Genomic DNA, 19,094 nt, shown 5'->3' with positions numbered 1-19,094 from the left:
ACAACCAATGGCATAATGCTTACTAGTTTCTATGTGGCAACCAAAACCAGTAATCATTGGGATCACTTCAAGTTTAAGAAAATGAACGTGCAGCTTCACAAAGCAGAATCAAATTAAATAGTAAGAATATCAAACTACTCCTGTTCCATATCACTCTAACGGTTCTAGCTGACCAAACATGCTAACAAACCTAACCAATTCCAGTAACAACTCTTTGTGTAGTCTTTTGCCCTCTAGTACAATCTCTCCACTTTAAATGCACATTGTATGTCTCGTAGCAATGTTCCAAGTCTAAATTAAGCATAAAGAAAGATAGGCTTAATTTGGCAAACGTAATAATGGCAGTACCAAGATCATGTCTTATTGCTCTAGTATTTGCTTTTGCATTGTATTCCAGTACTGCAGTGAACGCACTAAGCTCCAATTACTATGACAATACATGCCCCAAGGCCGAGTCAACCATCAAAAAAGTTGTCAAGAAAGCTATGTTGAATGATAAAACTGTTCCAGCTGCGCTTTTAAGGATGCACTTCCATGATTGTTTTGTTAGAGTAAATTTCCACTTCTCTAGTTACTTTGTTTTGTAGCTAATTTTTCCGTGCGCTTCATTTTATATATCACTCTTTACTTTTTAGTCTGTTTCGAAAAGAATGTCATCTTTTTACATTTGGAACTTTTTAGCTTTACACGTTACGTTTCTTCTTATCCCGAATGACATGCTCTTACGGCCACTGAAATGCATGATGTATTGTAGACCACAATTCTAAGGGTAGTTTAGTACGTGCCATTTGTTTTTCTTCCTTCTTAAGCTCCTAATTTCCTAGTCAAACATACTCATATAAAATGAAACGGGAAGTAAATATCAAACTTCCTATTTTTTCCCTTTCCTGAGGACCAACAAACACTTCTCATTTATTCAAAACGTGACTTGCCAATAATGTATTTCTTTTTTGTTGTGATCATTTTGTGTTGTAGCTTTTCTTAGGAGTTATGATGAGTATAATATTAACTAATTATATATGGTTTTATAGGGTTGTGATGGCTCTGTGCTGCTGAACTCAACAAGAAACAACAAAGCAGAAAAAGATGGACCCCCTAACATCTCATTGCACGCATTTTATGTCATCGACGCTGTTAAGAAACAAATCGAGGATTTGTGTCCTGGAGTTGTCTCTTGTGCTGATATTTTGGCTCTCGCTGCTCGGGATGCTGTTGCTCTTGTAAGTTCTATATATCTACTGCTAAACTATTCACTGCTGGCAAATAAATACTATAAACATGATATTACCATTAAAAATATTCCTAGCAACCAAAAAAGAAAGCCAATATCACTTCTCCATTAATATGTGAAATTATTCATTGGGCATATGTATTGTGTCCAGTCTGGAGGTCCTACTTGGGATGTGCCAAAAGGTAGAAAAGATGGAAGAATCTCCAAAGCCACTGAAACGCGACAACTACCTTCTCCCACCTTCAACATTTCTCAACTGCAACAGAACTTTGCCCAAAGAGGCCTTTCTTTGGATGATTTGGTTGCACTTTCAGGTAAGCAACTCCATGTTCTTCTATTGGTCGCATTCATGGCTCTCAATTTGAACTATATATAATTCCTCTTCTATCTACTTGCCTCAAGGAAAAATTTAATATCTCCTAGACTGGTTTCAGCGACTCAAGATTTTTCTTTGTTAACAAATTAAAGCTCTTTCTTACTCTGTTAACAGGAGGGCACACTCTTGGATTCGCTCATTGTTCTTCCTTCCAAAACAGAATCCACAAGTTCGACAATAATCACGACACTGATCCAACACTACAAACATCATTTGCAGCCAGTCTTCAGAATGTTTGCCCCATGCACAACAAGGTCAGAAATGCAGGTGCCACCATGGATTCTACTACAACTTTATTCGACAACGCCTACTATAAGCTTCTACTGAATGGAAAGAGCCTTTTCTCTTCTGATGAATCTTTGCTCGCTACTACAAGGACCAAAAAACTAGTTTCAAAGTATGCTGGCTCTCAGGATGAGTTCTTTAAAGCATTTGCCAATTCTATGATCAAGATGAGTAGCATAAGTGGTAATGGACAAGAAGTTAGACTGGACTGCAGATTTACTAGATGATAACCCTGACTAAACTTCAAGTTGTTAAGACATTTATTTCACAGGCTTAAGCCTTTCATTTATTGTAATTGGAGTGCTTTAATTTGTTTCATTTACTTTTTTCACTTTCTGGGGTTTAATCATTTTTTTAAAAGTTGAGGGAGCAAGCCAAAAAAAAAAAAAAAAAGCTCAAAGTGTGTGTTTTAGTTTTCTGAGCAAAGAAGACTTACTTGGTGATTTATCTTTTATCCCTTTGTTGATTTCATTGGAATGTATTGTTACTAAAAGTGGGGGCTTAAATCAAGAAGGAATTTGTTGTGTGATTCCTAACAGCATGTATTTGTCAATGTCCTTTTCTACCAAAATATACTAAATGCTTCCAATGGGACAACATTAGAAAATCAAGAGAAATAAAAATCAGATCAGCTGTACACATTGATGAAGGTGTAAGAATATGCATCCATAATTGCAATTAGAAAGGAGGACCAAACAATGTGAAATGGAGTGCCGTAATGTCCATGTAATCTGAAGGAGCTTAGGATTTCATGTGTTGGGATGGTGGAGGCCTTGTGTTGGTCAGTTGGTGTTCAGAAGCCTTGTGCAAAAATTCAGTTTTGACAGACAATTAGCACAATAGGATTTTACTTCAAATTAAGAAAAACTAATCACTTAGGTAAAGAATTGGCACCTGAAAATCTCCTAATCTTCACTTCCCTCTGTTCCTGGACTAGTGCACAGCAGGATGCCAACACACAGAAAATGTGAACAGAAGTCATCGATGAAGTCCCCGTGAAAAGCAGTGTCAAAGGTGAATACCATAGAATAGAACAGTTTGTCTATCTGCATTACTTATACCTTCAACTTGCCCCCTATCTTGTGAGTTGATGGTGAGAGACCTAAAGAGGGTTCATAATGGGGGCGGCGTTCACAAGTTCAAATCTCTGTTTCGGCGGCAAACTCATATTCTACATTGCATTTTATGTTCCAGTTCATCATTTCACGTTACCTTTTTTCCTATCACCTATTGTTACCTTGCTATTTTCTATTTTGCCTTCTGTTATTACCACAAGAGCTATTCTTCTTAAACTCTATTTTACTTCAAGAAAAAGAAAAAAAAAAACCTTTCCACTAAGTGAATTTTGGTTCTCTCTTTCGTAATTTATGTTAAAGCATGAGAATGCTTTATTGAGATTATTTGTAGTTTTTTAATTTAGTGTAGTTTAGTTTATATATGTTGAAATTGTTAATTTTATTATAATGAAAATTTTAGTTTGATGTGTAATCTCGTTTACTTTAAACGTCTGTATCAACTAGTTTAGTTCATAACTTTCTTTTTTACTTTTTTTTTGTTTGTAAATACTTATTATGTTAAACTTCTTAAGAGTTATAAGACTTTTAAGTTGGTTAAATATTTTTTTTTAATTTATAAATTTGTTGAAGTAAAAATTGTTAATATATATAGATAAAATTCTAAAAATTAAAAGTAATTTTTTTTTATTTTTACAAAAATTCCAACTTTGATTTAAAAAAAGAGGGTGTCAATGACTATTTTGAGGTCACATGATGACTAAAACTGAGTAGCGAGGAAATTCTATTTATCGGTGCCAATTATACAAGTAGTTATTGTAACGACTCGACCGGTCATTTTGAGCTCTAGCGCGTCGCTCGGTGGTTTAAGGCCTTGAGTAGCTTCACTTCATGTACTATGACTTGTACGTGGAGTTGGAATTTGGTTTTTGGGAAGTTCAGAGTTGACTCGGATGGAAAATTCAGAAGCTTTAAGTTGGAAGAGTTGACCAATATTTGACTTTTGAGTAAACGACCTCCGAATCGGGATTTGAAGGTTCCAATAAGTTCGTACGATGATTTTAGACTTGGGCGTATGTTCTGGTTCAGTATCGGGGTGGTCCGGGAGTATTTCAGTGCTTGATAAGGAAATTTGGCATTTTGAAAGCTTAAGAATCGCCTAAATTTGGTTTGAAGTAGTCTTTGATGTTATCGATGTCCATTTGTGGTTCTGATCTTTGAAATAGGTTCGTATCGTGATTTTTATCTAGCACGTAAAGTTTGGCGTCATTCCAGAATATTTAAGTGTAATTCAGACGCGTTCGGCGAAGTTTGAAAGTTGAAAGAAAGCTTCTGACCATTGATTCGTAGTTTTAATGTTGTTTGACGTAATTTGAGGCTTCAACTAAGTTTGTATCATGTTTTAGGATGCGTTGGTATGGTTGGATGGGGTCCTGGAGGCCTCAGGTGTGAATAGGATTGGAATCAGATCGAGTTTTGGACTTAAATAATTGTTGAAGCTTAAGGCTTCTGGTGCAGTCGCACCTGTGAGGTTTTGGCCGCAGGTGCGAGACCGCAGAAGAGTCCCAGGGGTCGTAGAAGTGGTTGGTATTGAGGCTGGCTGGATTCGCAGGTGAAAGGAATTTACCGCACCTGCGAGCTCACAGATGCGTGCAGTGGAGCGCAAGGGCGAAAGTTGAAGGGCATGCTCTTCCGCAGATGCAGAGGCTCAAGCGCAGGTGCGGAGTGGTTTCGAAGAAGCAAAAATGAGCCTGGGATGAAGACGCACAGAAGCAGACATGCAGAAGCGGATTTGTGTCCGTAGAAGCGAAAATGCTGGACACGAAGGCTGTTCGGAGATGCGATCCTTAGACCGCTCCTGTGGGGCCACAAATGCAGTCAAGTGACCACAAGTGCGATGATCGCTGGGCAGAGGTGGGTTTTATTTTGGGACTTAGCCCATTCCTCTCACATTTTCACTTGGTTGGGCGATTTTTGGAGCTCTAGAAGACAAATTTTTTGAAAGTACAAGGGGAGGGGGGTGAATTGTGGTCTATCAAAAATTTGTTGACTAATTGTAAGTTTAGTCGGCTAGGTTTTACGCAACAAATAGATAAAGTAGAGATGAACCAAACGAATTAAAAGCTAAACAAGACACTACATTTTTTATACTGGTTCGGTACCAGTGTGGTACTTTCGTCCAATTTCCCTTGGGTCACAAGGGTTCTCTTAGATCTTGATAAAGAATTACAACAATGATGGTTTTAGTTCGTTCACCACCAACGATGTTTAGCAACAGTAATTTCTGGATGTTGACACAACTCTCTTTTGTGTTCTAACTCTTCCTATCTTTTGTGACACTTATAAACTTAAGAATACAGTGTTTGTACTAAGAACTAGAGAGACTTAGAAGACAGTGTTCGTAGTTGCATGAATCTTCCTCTTGAAATTGGAAATCTTCTTATACGAGAGTTAAAGGGCTGTTGAAGATTGATCTTGATTGAGGCACTGAATCCTCTAAGAGATTTGACCCAAGGGATGCCTCTGAATCCTGCACTAGAGATGGGCTTGATTCGTTTATGTCATTCCTTTTCATGTCCTCATTTCATGGAGTGATTTGAGGCTTTGATTTGGTTGGTCAATCTTCTAATATAACCTTTGAGGAGATGCCTGGTATTCTCAAGTTGCACTTGATATGCTTCCTTGTTAGACATTCTCGATGTCCTTTGATTGAGACTGAGATAGCGAGACTGATTAGGTTTCCTTTTTGTTGGCTTGACTTCCTTTGATTTAGCATCATCAAATTTTCTTCGATCTTATTTCCATTTGTTGATGCCATTGGTAGTGCCTTGATTCTTGCAATCAAAGTAGATAGGATTTAGCTTTGCACAATTGTCATCATTAAAACTTAGATGTAACAATCTCTCCCTTTTTTATGATGACAATAAAGAGAGAGTAAACAAGTATACTTCCCTTTCATATAACTTGAGATGCCTGCTCCCCCTGAGTTGTTTCTTGAGATACATGCTCCTCCTGAGTTTATTTACTCTACTCTCCATAATGTTCTCCCCCTTTCACATCAATCAAAAAGGAAAGAAAATACAAACCAAGGATACATAATAGAGGAAATAATATACATATAATATGCAAACTAGTTCAGGCAACATAAGTAATGCCTTCAGCAGAGGCATAGAGTGATGGTTCATACTGACCAATGCACAAATAAATTACAGAACAAAAGCAAGCACACAAAAAAAATTGTTTTTAACACATACAACATGCCTTAATTTCTCCCCAGGAAGTACTTGAGGGTGTTGATTACTTTGGTGCAGAAGGAGTCATAAGAGGTTTCAACATCATTGACGAGCTTGTCCATCTTTGCTATTATGGAGTTGAATGCCCTGATTCCTTGTCTCCATGTGGCTCCCATATCCATCCTAAGCTTGGCCACATCTGTACCTGTTTCCTTGGTGACTTCCCTGATCTTGTCCACCTGTTCTTTCATCTCAATGAGCATGAGTTTTACCCTATCTAGATATTGCTGAATCTGCTGAAGATTTTGAGAGGTGGTCGACTGAGACTCTGGTGGTTCAGTGGGTGCTTCAAACTGCATTGGAACACTTTCAAGTTTGGCGCGCTTGACCCATCCATCATTACTTAAAGTGTAACCCATCATAGAAAAGGCTATCTTATCATAGGTACTGGTAATATACTTGAGGTGAGAAAGGTGCCAAATCAACCTTCATAACTTCAAGAATATGTGAGATTAGCAGGCCATAGGGTGGACAAGCAGCGGTAGAGAATATGTCCATGATACTCTCGAGCATAGACTGACGAATCCATACAAACCATTCAAGTCTTTTATTGTTCACAAGACAGTAAAGAACAAAGATATCCCTGGTAGACAGGGTGCTGAGGGACCCGGTTCTAGGAAGTAAAGTGGTGGCTATCATGTGGGCCAAAACACAGTATTCAAACTTTAGATTTTTTGGACCAATGTCAGGAGAATTATCAAACAGGAAGGCTATTTCCTCTTCTAAGGAAACTTCAAAGTCTTTTGGCCAGGAAATTTGCATAAAAACATCGTACCCGTTAAACTTATCATAAAATATCTTCTCACATGGATAAGAGTCAAGAAAAATTTGAATGCCTAAAACCATGGACTCCAAATCATCTTTATCATTCACAAAAAAATTAGCAAAGAACATTCTCATAGGTTCTTCATACACAGAGTTCCCAATACTATTGAACAGAGAGGAAAGTTATTGAAAATCAAAAATAGCAATCACATCACAGTACAGATTTTCATAAGAGAGAGACTTACAGGGTGTCCATAAGCCATAGATTTTGACTTATAGGACTCAAACCTTGATTTCTCACTTGGTTCATAGAAGATTAATTTGTCCTTTGGCCCAAATTTCATACTCTCTACTTTTCATTTCTTGCATGCAGGCTTTTGGTGGGTTTGCTCCATGGGCCTCTTTCCTGCCTTTTTTTGGCTAATGGGAAGGTACTCCAAAGATTCAATGCTTTCATTGTCGGTTTTGAGAAAATCTGAGTCGATGGAAGATTCCAGGTCTACGGTTTCTTCCGCATTGTCGGTTTTGAGAAAATCTGAGTCGATGGAAGATTCTAGGTTACGATTTCTTCCGGATTGTGGGTTTTCTAAAAACATCTGCTTCGTCTGGTAGCAGTGGAGGATGAGAGGTTTCTTTTCGCCATGGTGAGGAAATCTGTTTGGAGAGAATGATGAATGAAAGGGAGACAAGAGGGTTTTAATCTAAGTGTTTTGAAGGTTGAAGGGTTGCATTGGTTAATAGAAAAGGTGGATTCAGAAGGAAGTGACTCTTCTGAGGAGATTTTTCGGCGGTTCTGATGGAGGTGTAATAATTACACTTACATCAAAGTAAATATACTTCAACAGTTAAGCACACATAAGAAAGAAAATAAAATATTTTAAACACATACAAAAGATTTGATTCACAAAATAGACATAATGCCAATCTTTTTTCGCAGTAAGCAAAATCTTTCTTCTAAAAAAGGTTTTGTAAAAATATCATCAATTTGAGATTCAGTACTAATGAATTATAATACAATATCACCTTTAGAAACATGATCACGGATAAAATGATACTTGATTTCTAAATGTTTTGCTCTAGATTGATTGACAAAATTTTTTGACAAACATATAGCACTAGTATTATCACAATATATAGGAGTAGATGTAAGAGATAAATCATAGTCGAGAAGTTGATGCATGATCCAAAGGACTTGTGTACAACAACTTCCAACAGCTAAATATTCTGCTTTAGTCGTTGACAAGGCAACATAATTTTATTTCTTGCTATGCCAGGAAAATATTGCATTTCCCAACAGTTGGCATGTGCCACTAGTACTTTTCATGTCGATCTTATCACCTGCAAAATCTGCATCTGAAAAATCCTTTTAAAACAAAATTGTTAGAATGAGAATACCATAATCCTAATTCAAGGGTCCTAATAAGGTATCTAATAATGTATTTAACAGCGGTAAGATGGGATTCCTTTGAAGCCGACTGAAACTTTTCACATTTACACACACTAAATATTATATCTGGTCAACTAGCAGTGAGATATAATAACGATCCAATCATTCCTCTATACATGTTTCATCAACGCGTTTTCCATTGTTATCTTCATCAGGCATAGTTGTTGGACTCATTGGAGTCCCAATGGTCTTAACATTCTCCATGCCAAACTTCTTTATAAGTTCCTTGATGTACTTGATTTGGCTGATAAAGATCCCTTTGGGAGACTGTTTGATTTGCAATCCAAGAAAAAAGTTAGCTCTCCTATCATGCTCATTTCAAATTCTCCTTTTATCGTATGAGCGAATTCTTCACATAGTACAGAGTTATGACTTCCAAAAATAATATCGTCAACATAAATTTGAGTGATAAGATTACCTGAATTTGAGTGCTTAATAAACAGTGTTGTATCGATATTACCTCGTTTGAAATCTTGATTTAGAAGGAAGGAGCTTAATCTTTCATACCAAGCTCGGGGAGCTTGCTTGAGTCCGTATAGAGCTTTAGTCAACTTGAATACATGATCTAGGGGAGTATCATTTACAAACCCAAGAGGTTGCTTCACATAAACTTCTTCAAAGATGTATCCATTTAGAAAGGTACTTTTTACATCCATTTGAAATAGTTTGAATCCTTTACGAGCAGTTTCATCCACTTTCTTTGGCTCAAGTTGAGAGATTATAGCCATGTGAGAGTTGAGCTTTTGAGATCTTCTGGTAGTGATTCCTTCCTGTGGATTTCCGATAATGAATTTATGATGATATCCAGGTTCACTTTTCCATTCATTTGGGATGTTCGTGGTTGGTTCCCTTTACTCAGTAGTCGACTGTTCTATTGAAGAAGATTCATGGATGTGCTCCTCAATGTACTAATTCTGGTGACTAGTTAACTCATTTTGACAGTCATTTCCTACAACAACAGACTTAGGGACAATAGAAATTTCCTCATCTTCATGAAATTTTTCATCCCTTGAGTGAGGGTTAGTATTAACAAAAATAACATGAATTGATTCTTCAATGCATAAGGTTCTTTTATTGTAAACTCTATATGCTATACTTGAGGGAGAATATCCAAGAAATATACCTTCATCACTTTTTGGATCAAACTTACCCAGATTATCCTTTCCATTATTGTGAATGAAGTATTTGCATCCAAATGGGTGAAAGTAACTGATGTTGGGTTTCTTACCATTCAATATCTCATATGGAGTCTTTTTAAGAATGGGTCGAATCAAACACATGCTAATAATATGACATGTTGTGCTCATAGCTTCGGCCCAGAAGTGGTGGGGTAGAGAGTTTTCCACAATCATAGTTCTTGCCATGTCCTATAAGGTTCTATTTTTATGTTCTACCACTCCATTATGTTGAGGCAACCTTGGCAAAGAGAAGTTGTGAGAGATTCCTTGGTCATTGCAAAAGTTTTCAAAAGTTCTGCTTTCAAATTCTCCTCCGTGATCACTTCTAATAGTAGAAATGTATTATCCTTTTTCACGTCGAACCTTCTTATAGAAAAATTCAAAATTCCTTAGAGCTTCATCTTTATAACTTAGAAAAATAACTCACGTAAATCGATAAAAATCACCCACAATAACAAAAACATATTTTCTACCATCGATACTAGCAGTTCTAGTTGGAACAAACAAATCCATATGTAGTAGTTGACGAGGTTTAGTAGTAGAAACAATGTTTTTGATTTTGAAAGATGAATGAGTTTGCTTTCCTAGTTGACATGCATAAAAAATATGATCTTTTGAAAATCTAGTTTTGGAACACCAATGGCAAGATCGTGTTTAGAAAGTTTTTGAATAGTATGCATGCTAGCATGTCCAAGTTTTTTCTGCCAAACCCAAGGATCATTAATCATAGAAGTAAGATAAGTTTGATTACCAAGGCTATCTATATTACTGATAGTATATATATTCTAGTCTCTATTAACTGAAAGAATAACTTTACCTTATTCGTCTTCTATAAACTAGCCATGTTTCTTAAAATGAACCTCATAGTCATTGTCACATAGTTGACTGATACTGAGAAGATTGTGACCAAGTTCATCAACCAGGTATACTTCATCCACATCACATGTTGAGCTTAGGGGAACGTTTCCAACTCCAATTACATTTCCAAATGATTTATCTCCAAAGGTAACTGTTCTTGCATCTAGTTTGGTGACTGTTTTGAATAATTGTTTGTCACCAGTCATATGTCTGGAACACGCGCTGTCAAGATACCATTTTCCTTTTCGATTCTTCTTGCGGTGTTCCTGCAAAACAAGGTTACTTGTTTTTAGGTACCCAAGCCTGCTTGAGTCCTGAATAGTTAGATTTCTGAGTGTTAGCTTGACTAGAGGATTTAGGTCGCTAGACCCATCTCTTGTTGTCCTTAAACCTGCAACGATTAGAAGTGTGACCACGTTTTCCACAATAAAAACGCGACGGATTATTGGGATTTTTAGAGCCCCTTTCTGTTTTGATTCTGTTCATGCATTGGTTAGTGTTGTGACCATTTTTACCACAATAAAAGCATGCATGGGTGTTTCCAGTTCTAATCAAAGAATTATGAAAAACCATTTGAAGTTCTTTTGATTTTAACCCCTAAAATCATATATGCTTCTCCAATACCTTTTTATTTCAAATTTAGAAGACAAAATTTTTTTAGTCTCATTAACGACATTCACATTAGGGCCAAATATTAACCATTCATCCACATACAAATATATAATAACAAAATCTAATCCTATCATCTTGGAATAAACACAAGTATCAGATGCACTAATGTGCTATTAAAATTTTCATACCATTGTTTAGGTGCATGCATTAGACCATACAATAACTTTCTTAATTTGCATACTTTATTCTTTTGTCCTTGGATCACAAATTCCTCAGGCTGAGACATATAGATCTCTTTCTTTAAATCACCATTTAGGAAAGCTATTTTAACATCCATTTGATGTATCACTAAATTATGAATAGCGGCTAAAGTAGCAAGAGTTCTAATAGTCATTATCTTAGTCACAGAAGAATAAGTGCCAAAGTAATCAATGTCTTTTTTTTGGTTAAAACCCCTAATAACAAGTCTAGCCTTATATTTCTCAATTGTACCATCAGGTCTCAATTTCTTCTTAAATATCCACTTGCTACTTATGGGTTTACAACCTTTAGGCAAATCAGATAAGTCTCAAGTGTGATTAGAAACTATAGAGTCTAATTCACTTTTAATGGCTTCTTTCCAAAAACTAACATCTATTGGCCTCATTGCTTCACTGTATGTCTTAGGGTCTTATTTTATTAAATAGATTGATACTAATTCATCACTCAAAATATCAAGATCAGTATGTTCAGTCAAAAAAGTAGTAATAAATTCAGGACCAAATTTAGCTTCAATTCTATGCCTCTTACTTCTTCTAAATTTATTTTCATGCTCATTAGCAGTAACACTAGAAGAAGACACAATATGAGAATTAACATAATAGATGTAGAAGCATTATTAGGCACATCACTAGGCACATTATTTTTCAATAGAAAAACTTGCTCAAAAAATTCTGCATCTCTAGATTCACAAATAGAACTATCATTCAAAGACATAAACCTATATGCAGCACTATTTTGAGCATAACCAATGAAAATAGCATCAAAAGTCTTGGGTCGAACAGTTACTTGTTTAAAATCAGGTAGACCAACCTTAGCCAAACACCCCCACACTTTCAAAATTTTCGAGTTAGGGGCAAACACTTTCCATAACTCATACGGGGTTTTATCTGACTTCTTATGAGGGACTTTATTAAGAACATAACATGCAGATAAAACAGCTTCCCCCCTCCCCCACATATTATCAGATAAACCTGAACTCAAAAGCATAGAATTCAGCATTTCCTTAAGGGTTCTATTTTTCCGTTAGGCTACACCATTTTGTTGGGGAATATAGGGAGCACTAACCTCATGTATACTACTATTTTTCTCACAAAAGGCTTCTAGAGTATTAGTACTATATTCACCACCCCTGTCAGACCTAAGCCTCTTGATTTTTCTGTCTAATTGGTTCTTTACTTCTGCCTTGTATTTTAAAAATATGCTTTCAGCCTCATCTTTTGACTTAAGAAGATATACCTTAGTGTATCTAGAAAAGTCATCTACAAAGGTGATGTAGTATTTCTTTCCACCCTTACTAACAATATTCTTGATATCTGTTAAGTTTGAATGTACTAGTTCAAGCAATTCTATTTTTCTACTATTACATTCTCAAAAGGCTTTTTGGTATGTTTTGCTTCTACACAAATATGATACTTAGAAAAATTATCAATATTAACTGCAGGAATTAATTCTATTTTTCTAAGGTTTTTAATAGAAGCAATATTAATATGACCTAGTCTACCATGCCACAAATCAATAGACTCAGCAATATAAGCAGAATTGAAAGCACTAACATTATTAATAATCTCTTGAGCGATGTTCAGTACAAATAAACTCCCACTTAGGTAACCCTTCCCAACAAAGTCTCTCCCACGAGAAATAAAAACTTTATCATATTCAAAAATAAATTTAAGACCTGCTTTGTTGAGAAGCACACCAGAAACTAAGTTTCTACGAAGGGAGGGTGCATATAGAACATTGTTCAAGGCAAAGGTTTTTTTTCAGAAATTAACTTAAGGAGAATATTTCCTTTACCCATAACTCCAGCTGTAGTGGAGTTACCCATGTAGACACACTCGCCATCAGCAGATTCCTCAAAGTCGTGAAATAGCTCCTTATTAGCGCAAAGGTGACTTGAAACGCATGTGTCCACTATCCAATTAGTCTTGTTAGCCACCATGTTCGCCTCAACAACCACAACAACAATGACATCACCACCCTCAGTAAGGTTAGCTTGGGCTGGAGCTTTACTTCCGTTCTTTGAGCTTTGTCCTTGTCTCTGATTGCACTGAAAAGCCTTGTGACCAATTTTGCCGCAGACATAGCAAGGTCCTTTCGACTTTTGAATATGGCCCTTTGGCTTATTGAAGTAATTCTGTTTCTTCACATGTCCTTTTTTCTGTTTTCCTTTAAACCTATCTTACACAAAGTACTAGAAGATTTCATAAGGTTAGATTTAGAAGAATTAAGAAAGAGAGATTTCATCTTATCCTTAAGCTGTTCAGACTCCTCATCTTTGAGATAGTTTGCTTCCTCAGTCCTCATGTGATTGATCAGTTCTTGAAGAGTTAAGTTTTTCTTCTTGTGTTTCAGTTGATTCCTATATTCACTCTCGGAAGGTGGAAACTTTTAAAGTAGAACATTGGCCTGAAGAATCTCACACATCTTCATGCCCTCGTTCAAAATATCAGCAGTCAAGTTCTCATACTCGTGAACCTGTTCCATGATTGGCTTATCATCAACCATTTGAAACTTGATCCACTTTCCAACGACATACTTCTTTTTTCCCTCGTCATCAACACCATATTTCTTCCCAAGTTGTCCCATATGACTTTAGCAGATTTATAATTTATAAACAAATCAAAGAGAGGGTTAGTCATATGGTTAAGCAGATGTCCTCTCACAGTTTTATAATCCTTTTCAAATTTCTATTTAGCAGCATCATCAGCAACAATAATATTAAAAGCATTAGAATTATTATCAACAATATTAGCAGGAGGATCGTTAAACAAAACATAATCAACTTCTAATTGTTCAAAGATAACTAAAAGTTTATGGGACCAACGCTTATAATTGTTTCCATTTAAAGGCTCAAGCTTTGAGAGATCAGGAAGTGTTTTGTTCAAAGTGGTGGCCATTAGTCAATATTATATGTAAAATCGTTTTCAAAATGTAAGAAAAATGAGTAGATAATATTGACTAAGAACAAGAAAGAAAGAAGAACAACTTATAAAAAATACTGTGTCGTGGCAAGCTATTGCCTTGAAAGCGATTTCGGCCCGACTGGATGCAAATCGTTAAGACCGGTCACTCCCCAAGGTTCCACAGCACCTCCAAACACGTGCACTCGTGGCTGGAAGTTTAGAATTTGCATAAAACAGTTGCCCGGAAAGAAGAGAAGATGAAAGTATTTTCTATGTTGGATAATTCACAAAGAAGACTGTTTTTATAGGCAAAGTTGTTGGACAGTTACAGATGAAGGAATTAATCTGCAGCTGTTACAGAAATTAAAATGTTATAGAAAAAAAATAAGGATTAGCAAGATGAATTCTTGGTTAAGACTTGAGTGAATATAATGACTAATGATCATCCTATTATAGCATGAAAATGAGTTTAGTTTCATGATAAGTGTCTTACTTACTTGTCAATTTTCTTTCATGCAAGATGACAACACATCTCATGCAAAATGACACTTGGCTTAGCAAGGCCATTTGTCAAACAATCTTTTAAATCAATGCCACATGTAAAAATTCTTACCATGTACTAATTATCTAAGAGTATTTGGCCACAAGGTTTTATGCAAGAAGCCACTTGGAAATAGATATGACACTTATAAAATAAAAAAACTCATGGCTATTGGTTGTAAATGAATTTTCAAAAAGAAATCTTTGACTTTGCATTATAAATAATACCAATAAGAAGTAGTTGGCATGCGAAACATAAAAACAGAATTCACAGCTCTTACACAATGGCCCGGCAAAATATGCTCCTAAACTTGATCATGGGATATTAGAATTTTCCGAATATTAAAACCACAATAGTAAGAAAGTCATCAATCAATATATGCTTTATTAGTTGAACCCTAACCATCACTGCAACAATAACATTCCCCTTTTAAAGTAAGTGAAAAGGTTGGTCATTCATTTTGCTTGTCTCACTTTACAACTGCTAGTCAAACCTAAAAGGGAATTAGCTTTAAGCAGAAGCTTATTATTCCACTTTTTGTGACCTGATAACAAGAATTCGTTCCTAACTTATAGAAGCGATTTAACTAACTTAAGGCCACTGCATGCAAACATAATTTTCTAAAAGAGCTACCAAATGAGAGTTTCTAATGATACCACTGTAAAATGGCGCAGAGGGAGTATTATTTTATTTAAGAAAAATATTATCCATTTATTACATATTACTATGTAGTATATATATCTAGTAAAAAAAATCGGCAAACTGTCTGGACACCACCTCCAGAAGGATGTCTCCACCACTAGATACTACAGTATACTGTATTAATAAAATTAAAATCTTGGATTCGCCTCCACTCATCCATCAGACTTACTGATCCCATGTACTTGAACAACCAATGGCATATTTACTAGTTTCTATGTGGCAACCAAAATCAGTAATCATTGGTTCACTTCAAACTACTCCTATTCCAAATTACTCTAATGGTTCTAGGCTTCTAGCTGACCAAACTTGCTAACAAACATAACTACTACTGCAGTAACAACTCTATATGTAGTCTTCTGCATCTATTACAATCACTTCCCTTTAAATTCTCATTGTATGGTTCCTTAGGTCTCACAGCAAAGTTAAGTCTATAATAAGCACAAAGAAAGACGAGCTTAATTTGGCAAACGTAAGTAGTTATTATGGCAGTACCAAGATCATGTCTTATTGCTCTAGTCTTTGCTTTTGCGTTGTTTTCCAGCAGTACAGTGAACGCACTGAGCTCCAATTACTATGACAATACATGTCCCAAGGCCGAGTCGATTATCACCAAAGTCGTGAAGAAAGCTATGTTGAATGACAAAACAGTTCCTGCTGCACTTTTAAGGATGCACTTCCATGATTGTTTCGTTAGAGTAATTTTCCACTTCTCTACTTTGTTTCTAGATAATCACTGTGCATGTTCCGTTATATAAGAGTAATACTCTTTCCTTTTTAGTCAATTTCGAAAAGAGTGCTGCTTTTCTTTCTGTATGTGATTTTAACTTTGAACTTCTCATTACCCTTAATGACATGCACTAATTATATACATAGTAATTAACTAATTATGTATGTTTGTATGTGTATGAAAGGGTTGTGATGGCTCTGTGTTGCTAGACTCCACAAGAAACAACATAGCAGAGAAAGATGGCCCCCCTAATATTGCATTGCACGCATTCTATGTCATCGACGCTGTTAAGAAACAAATCGAGGATTTGTGTCCTGGAGTTGTCTCTTGTGCTGATATTTTGGCTCTCGCTGCTCGGGATGCTGTTACTCTTGTAAGTTCTATATTCAATTTAACAATTAAAAATCTCTTATCAGTGGTAGGTTTTTGATAGAGGACGTGAAATTATTTATTGGTCATCTTGTGTCAGTCCGGAGGTCCTACTTGGGATGTGCCAAAAGGTAGAAAAGATGGAAGAATCTCCAAAGCCACTGAAACCCGACAATTACCTTCTCCCACATTCAACATTTCTCAACTGCAACAAAACTTCGTCCAAAGAGGCCTTTCTTTGGATGATTTGGTTGCGCTTTCGGGTAAGTATATAAATATTTTTTTTAAATCTTGTATTCACTATCATAAAATAGTAGCGGGCTCGGACCGCCTCATGATTTGAAATTCTAGATCCGTCTCTCTTTGTCTCTTCTTGGCTAAAGAAAAATATAGTATATCTCCTAGACTGATTATACGTATCAAGATTTTTCTATTTTAACAAATTACAACAACAACTATGCCTCATTCTCAAAAAAGTTGGGATCGATTATATGAATCTTCACTTCTCCATTTAAGCTCAACTCATGTTATCATCATACCAATTAACTTTAACAAATTAAAGATAATTTTTTTTCTTGTTAACAGGAGGGCACACTCTTGGATTCTCTCATTGTTCTTCCTTCCAAAACAGAATCCACAAGTTCGACAATAATCACGACATTGATCCAACACTACAAACATCATTTGCAGCCCGTCTGCAGAATGTTTGCCCCATGCACAACAAGGTCAGAAATGCAGGTGCCACTATGGATTCTACTACAACTTTATTCGACAACGCCTACTATAAGCTTCTACTGAATGGAAAGAGCCTTTTCTCTTCTGATGAATCTTTGCTCGCTACTACAAGGACCAAAAGACTAGTTTCAAGGTATGCTGGCTCTCAGGATGAGTTCTTTAAAGCATTTGCCAATTCTATGATCAAGATGAGTAGCATAAATGGTAATGGACCAGAAGTTAGGCTGGATTGCAGATTTACTAGATGATGACACTGGCTAAATTTCTATTTGTTGCTTGTTAAACATTTATTTCACAGGCTCAGGCCGTTCATTTATTGTATTGGGGTGTTTTTTTTTTTTATAAGGTATTGTATTGGGGTGTCTTAATTTGTTTCATTTCCTTTTTTCACTTTCTGGGGGTAATCAATTTTTCTCCGAAATTGAGGGAGCAAGCTGAAAACAAAGCTCAATGTGTGTTTAATTTTCTGAGCAAAGAAGACTTGGTGAAGGATCTATGGTAGCATGTATTTATCTTTTATCCTTTTGTTGATTTGATTGGAATATCCTGTTACTAAAAATCGGGGCTTAAATGAAGAAGAATTTTGTGGTGTGAATCCTAATAGCAAGTATTTGTCAATGTTGTTCTGTACCACGATATACTAAATGCGGCCCCCAATGGAACAACAATAGAAAATCAAGAGAAATAAAAAGATCAGATAAGTTGTGCACACTGAGGAAGGTATACATAGAAATATACATCCAATTTCAATTAGAGAGGACTAAACAATGTAAAATTGAGTGAAGTAATGTCCATATAATCTGAGTGAGCTTAGGATTTCATGTGATGGGACAGTGGAGGCCTTGTGTTGGTTTTCAGAAGGCCTGTGCATAGAATTCAATTTTAACGACCATTAGCACAATAGGATTCACATTAAGAAATTAAGAAAATCTAACTACTAATATGTAAAGAAGAGGCACCAGAAAATTTCCTATTCTGCACCTCCCTTTGTTTTTGGACTAGTGCAAAGCAACAACACAGAAAATGTGAAGACAAGTCATCGACAAAGCCTCCCTGAAAAAGCATATTGAGAAAAGTTGGACTTAAGTTTAAAGTTTAGGCATTAGCTAGAACATTTACTGAAGAAAAACTTAAAATGGTCAAGCTTATACCCCAGATCTTGGAAAGTGCAGGTATAGCCCAAGGCTGGACAGGGGATACAAATATTCTTCTAGCGATTACCGATATCAACATGTTTATCACACCTCAGAAATGATGTGACATGACCAAGAGGCAAACCTTAATGTTGACCATTCTGCGGAGCTTCTTTTTGATACAACATGTATAGCAACAGCATACAATAAAGAATAAGCCAACAGTTCATTACAAGCTTCTGCAGAAGCTGCAAATATAAAAAGATTAAGTTGCCGTTATTTGGACTTAATATTCCGTTTGACATGATAATAAACTGACTACTGAACAGGGAAAAAGAGAAAGCATTAAATTTCCTGACATATTGGCTTCTCGTTGGCTACTGATGCGATATTTGAGAATGTTGTGCAAGGACAAAACAGTCTTCACCCCTGCAAAATTGAGCAGATTTTTCGAATGACTTAATTCAACACCTGCAAAATCGAGCAAAATCAATCCTTTTCTGTCAAAGTAACCATAACCAGCTTTGGATTTTGTAAAGATCGTTGCTAAAAACAGAGCAATTGAGCTCAGCCATGTCTACCATGGTAGGTGAAGAAGCTTCTAGAGCTGAACGAAGAAAATGGAGAAGAAGAATAGGAAAATGATGAAAAGAAGCTCGAGAGCT

At 36.1% G+C, this 19,094-nt stretch overlaps 2 protein-coding genes across 2 annotated transcripts; both read left to right on the top strand.

The window, feature by feature from the left end:
* The first annotated feature begins 286 nt into the window (after positions 1 to 286).
* On the top strand, positions 287 to 2,433 carry LOC104228666 (peroxidase 64-like). Its single transcript, XM_009781176.2, has 4 exons — positions 287 to 551; positions 1,032 to 1,220; positions 1,383 to 1,545; positions 1,722 to 2,433. Exons 1-4 carry the CDS (start codon positions 339 to 341, stop codon positions 2,117 to 2,119), a joined length of 963 nt encoding a protein of 320 aa, XP_009779478.1. The 5' UTR covers positions 287 to 338; the 3' UTR covers positions 2,120 to 2,433.
* A 13,436-nt stretch (positions 2,434 to 15,869) lies between these two features.
* LOC104228669 (peroxidase 64-like) lies at positions 15,870 to 17,813 on the top strand. Its single transcript, XM_009781178.2, has 4 exons — positions 15,870 to 16,160; positions 16,377 to 16,565; positions 16,662 to 16,824; positions 17,147 to 17,813. The coding sequence occupies exons 1-4, from the start codon at positions 15,948 to 15,950 to the stop codon at positions 17,542 to 17,544; spliced, it is 963 nt and encodes a 320-aa protein (XP_009779480.1). The 5' UTR covers positions 15,870 to 15,947; the 3' UTR covers positions 17,545 to 17,813.
* Positions 17,814 to 19,094: the final 1,281 nt, after the last annotated feature.

This window comes from Nicotiana sylvestris, chromosome 10, assembly GCF_000393655.2.
Source record: "Nicotiana sylvestris chromosome 10, ASM39365v2, whole genome shotgun sequence".
Lineage (NCBI taxonomy): Eukaryota > Viridiplantae > Streptophyta > Magnoliopsida > Solanales > Solanaceae > Nicotiana > Nicotiana sylvestris.
This window is presented reverse-complemented; position numbering and strand designations above follow the sequence as displayed.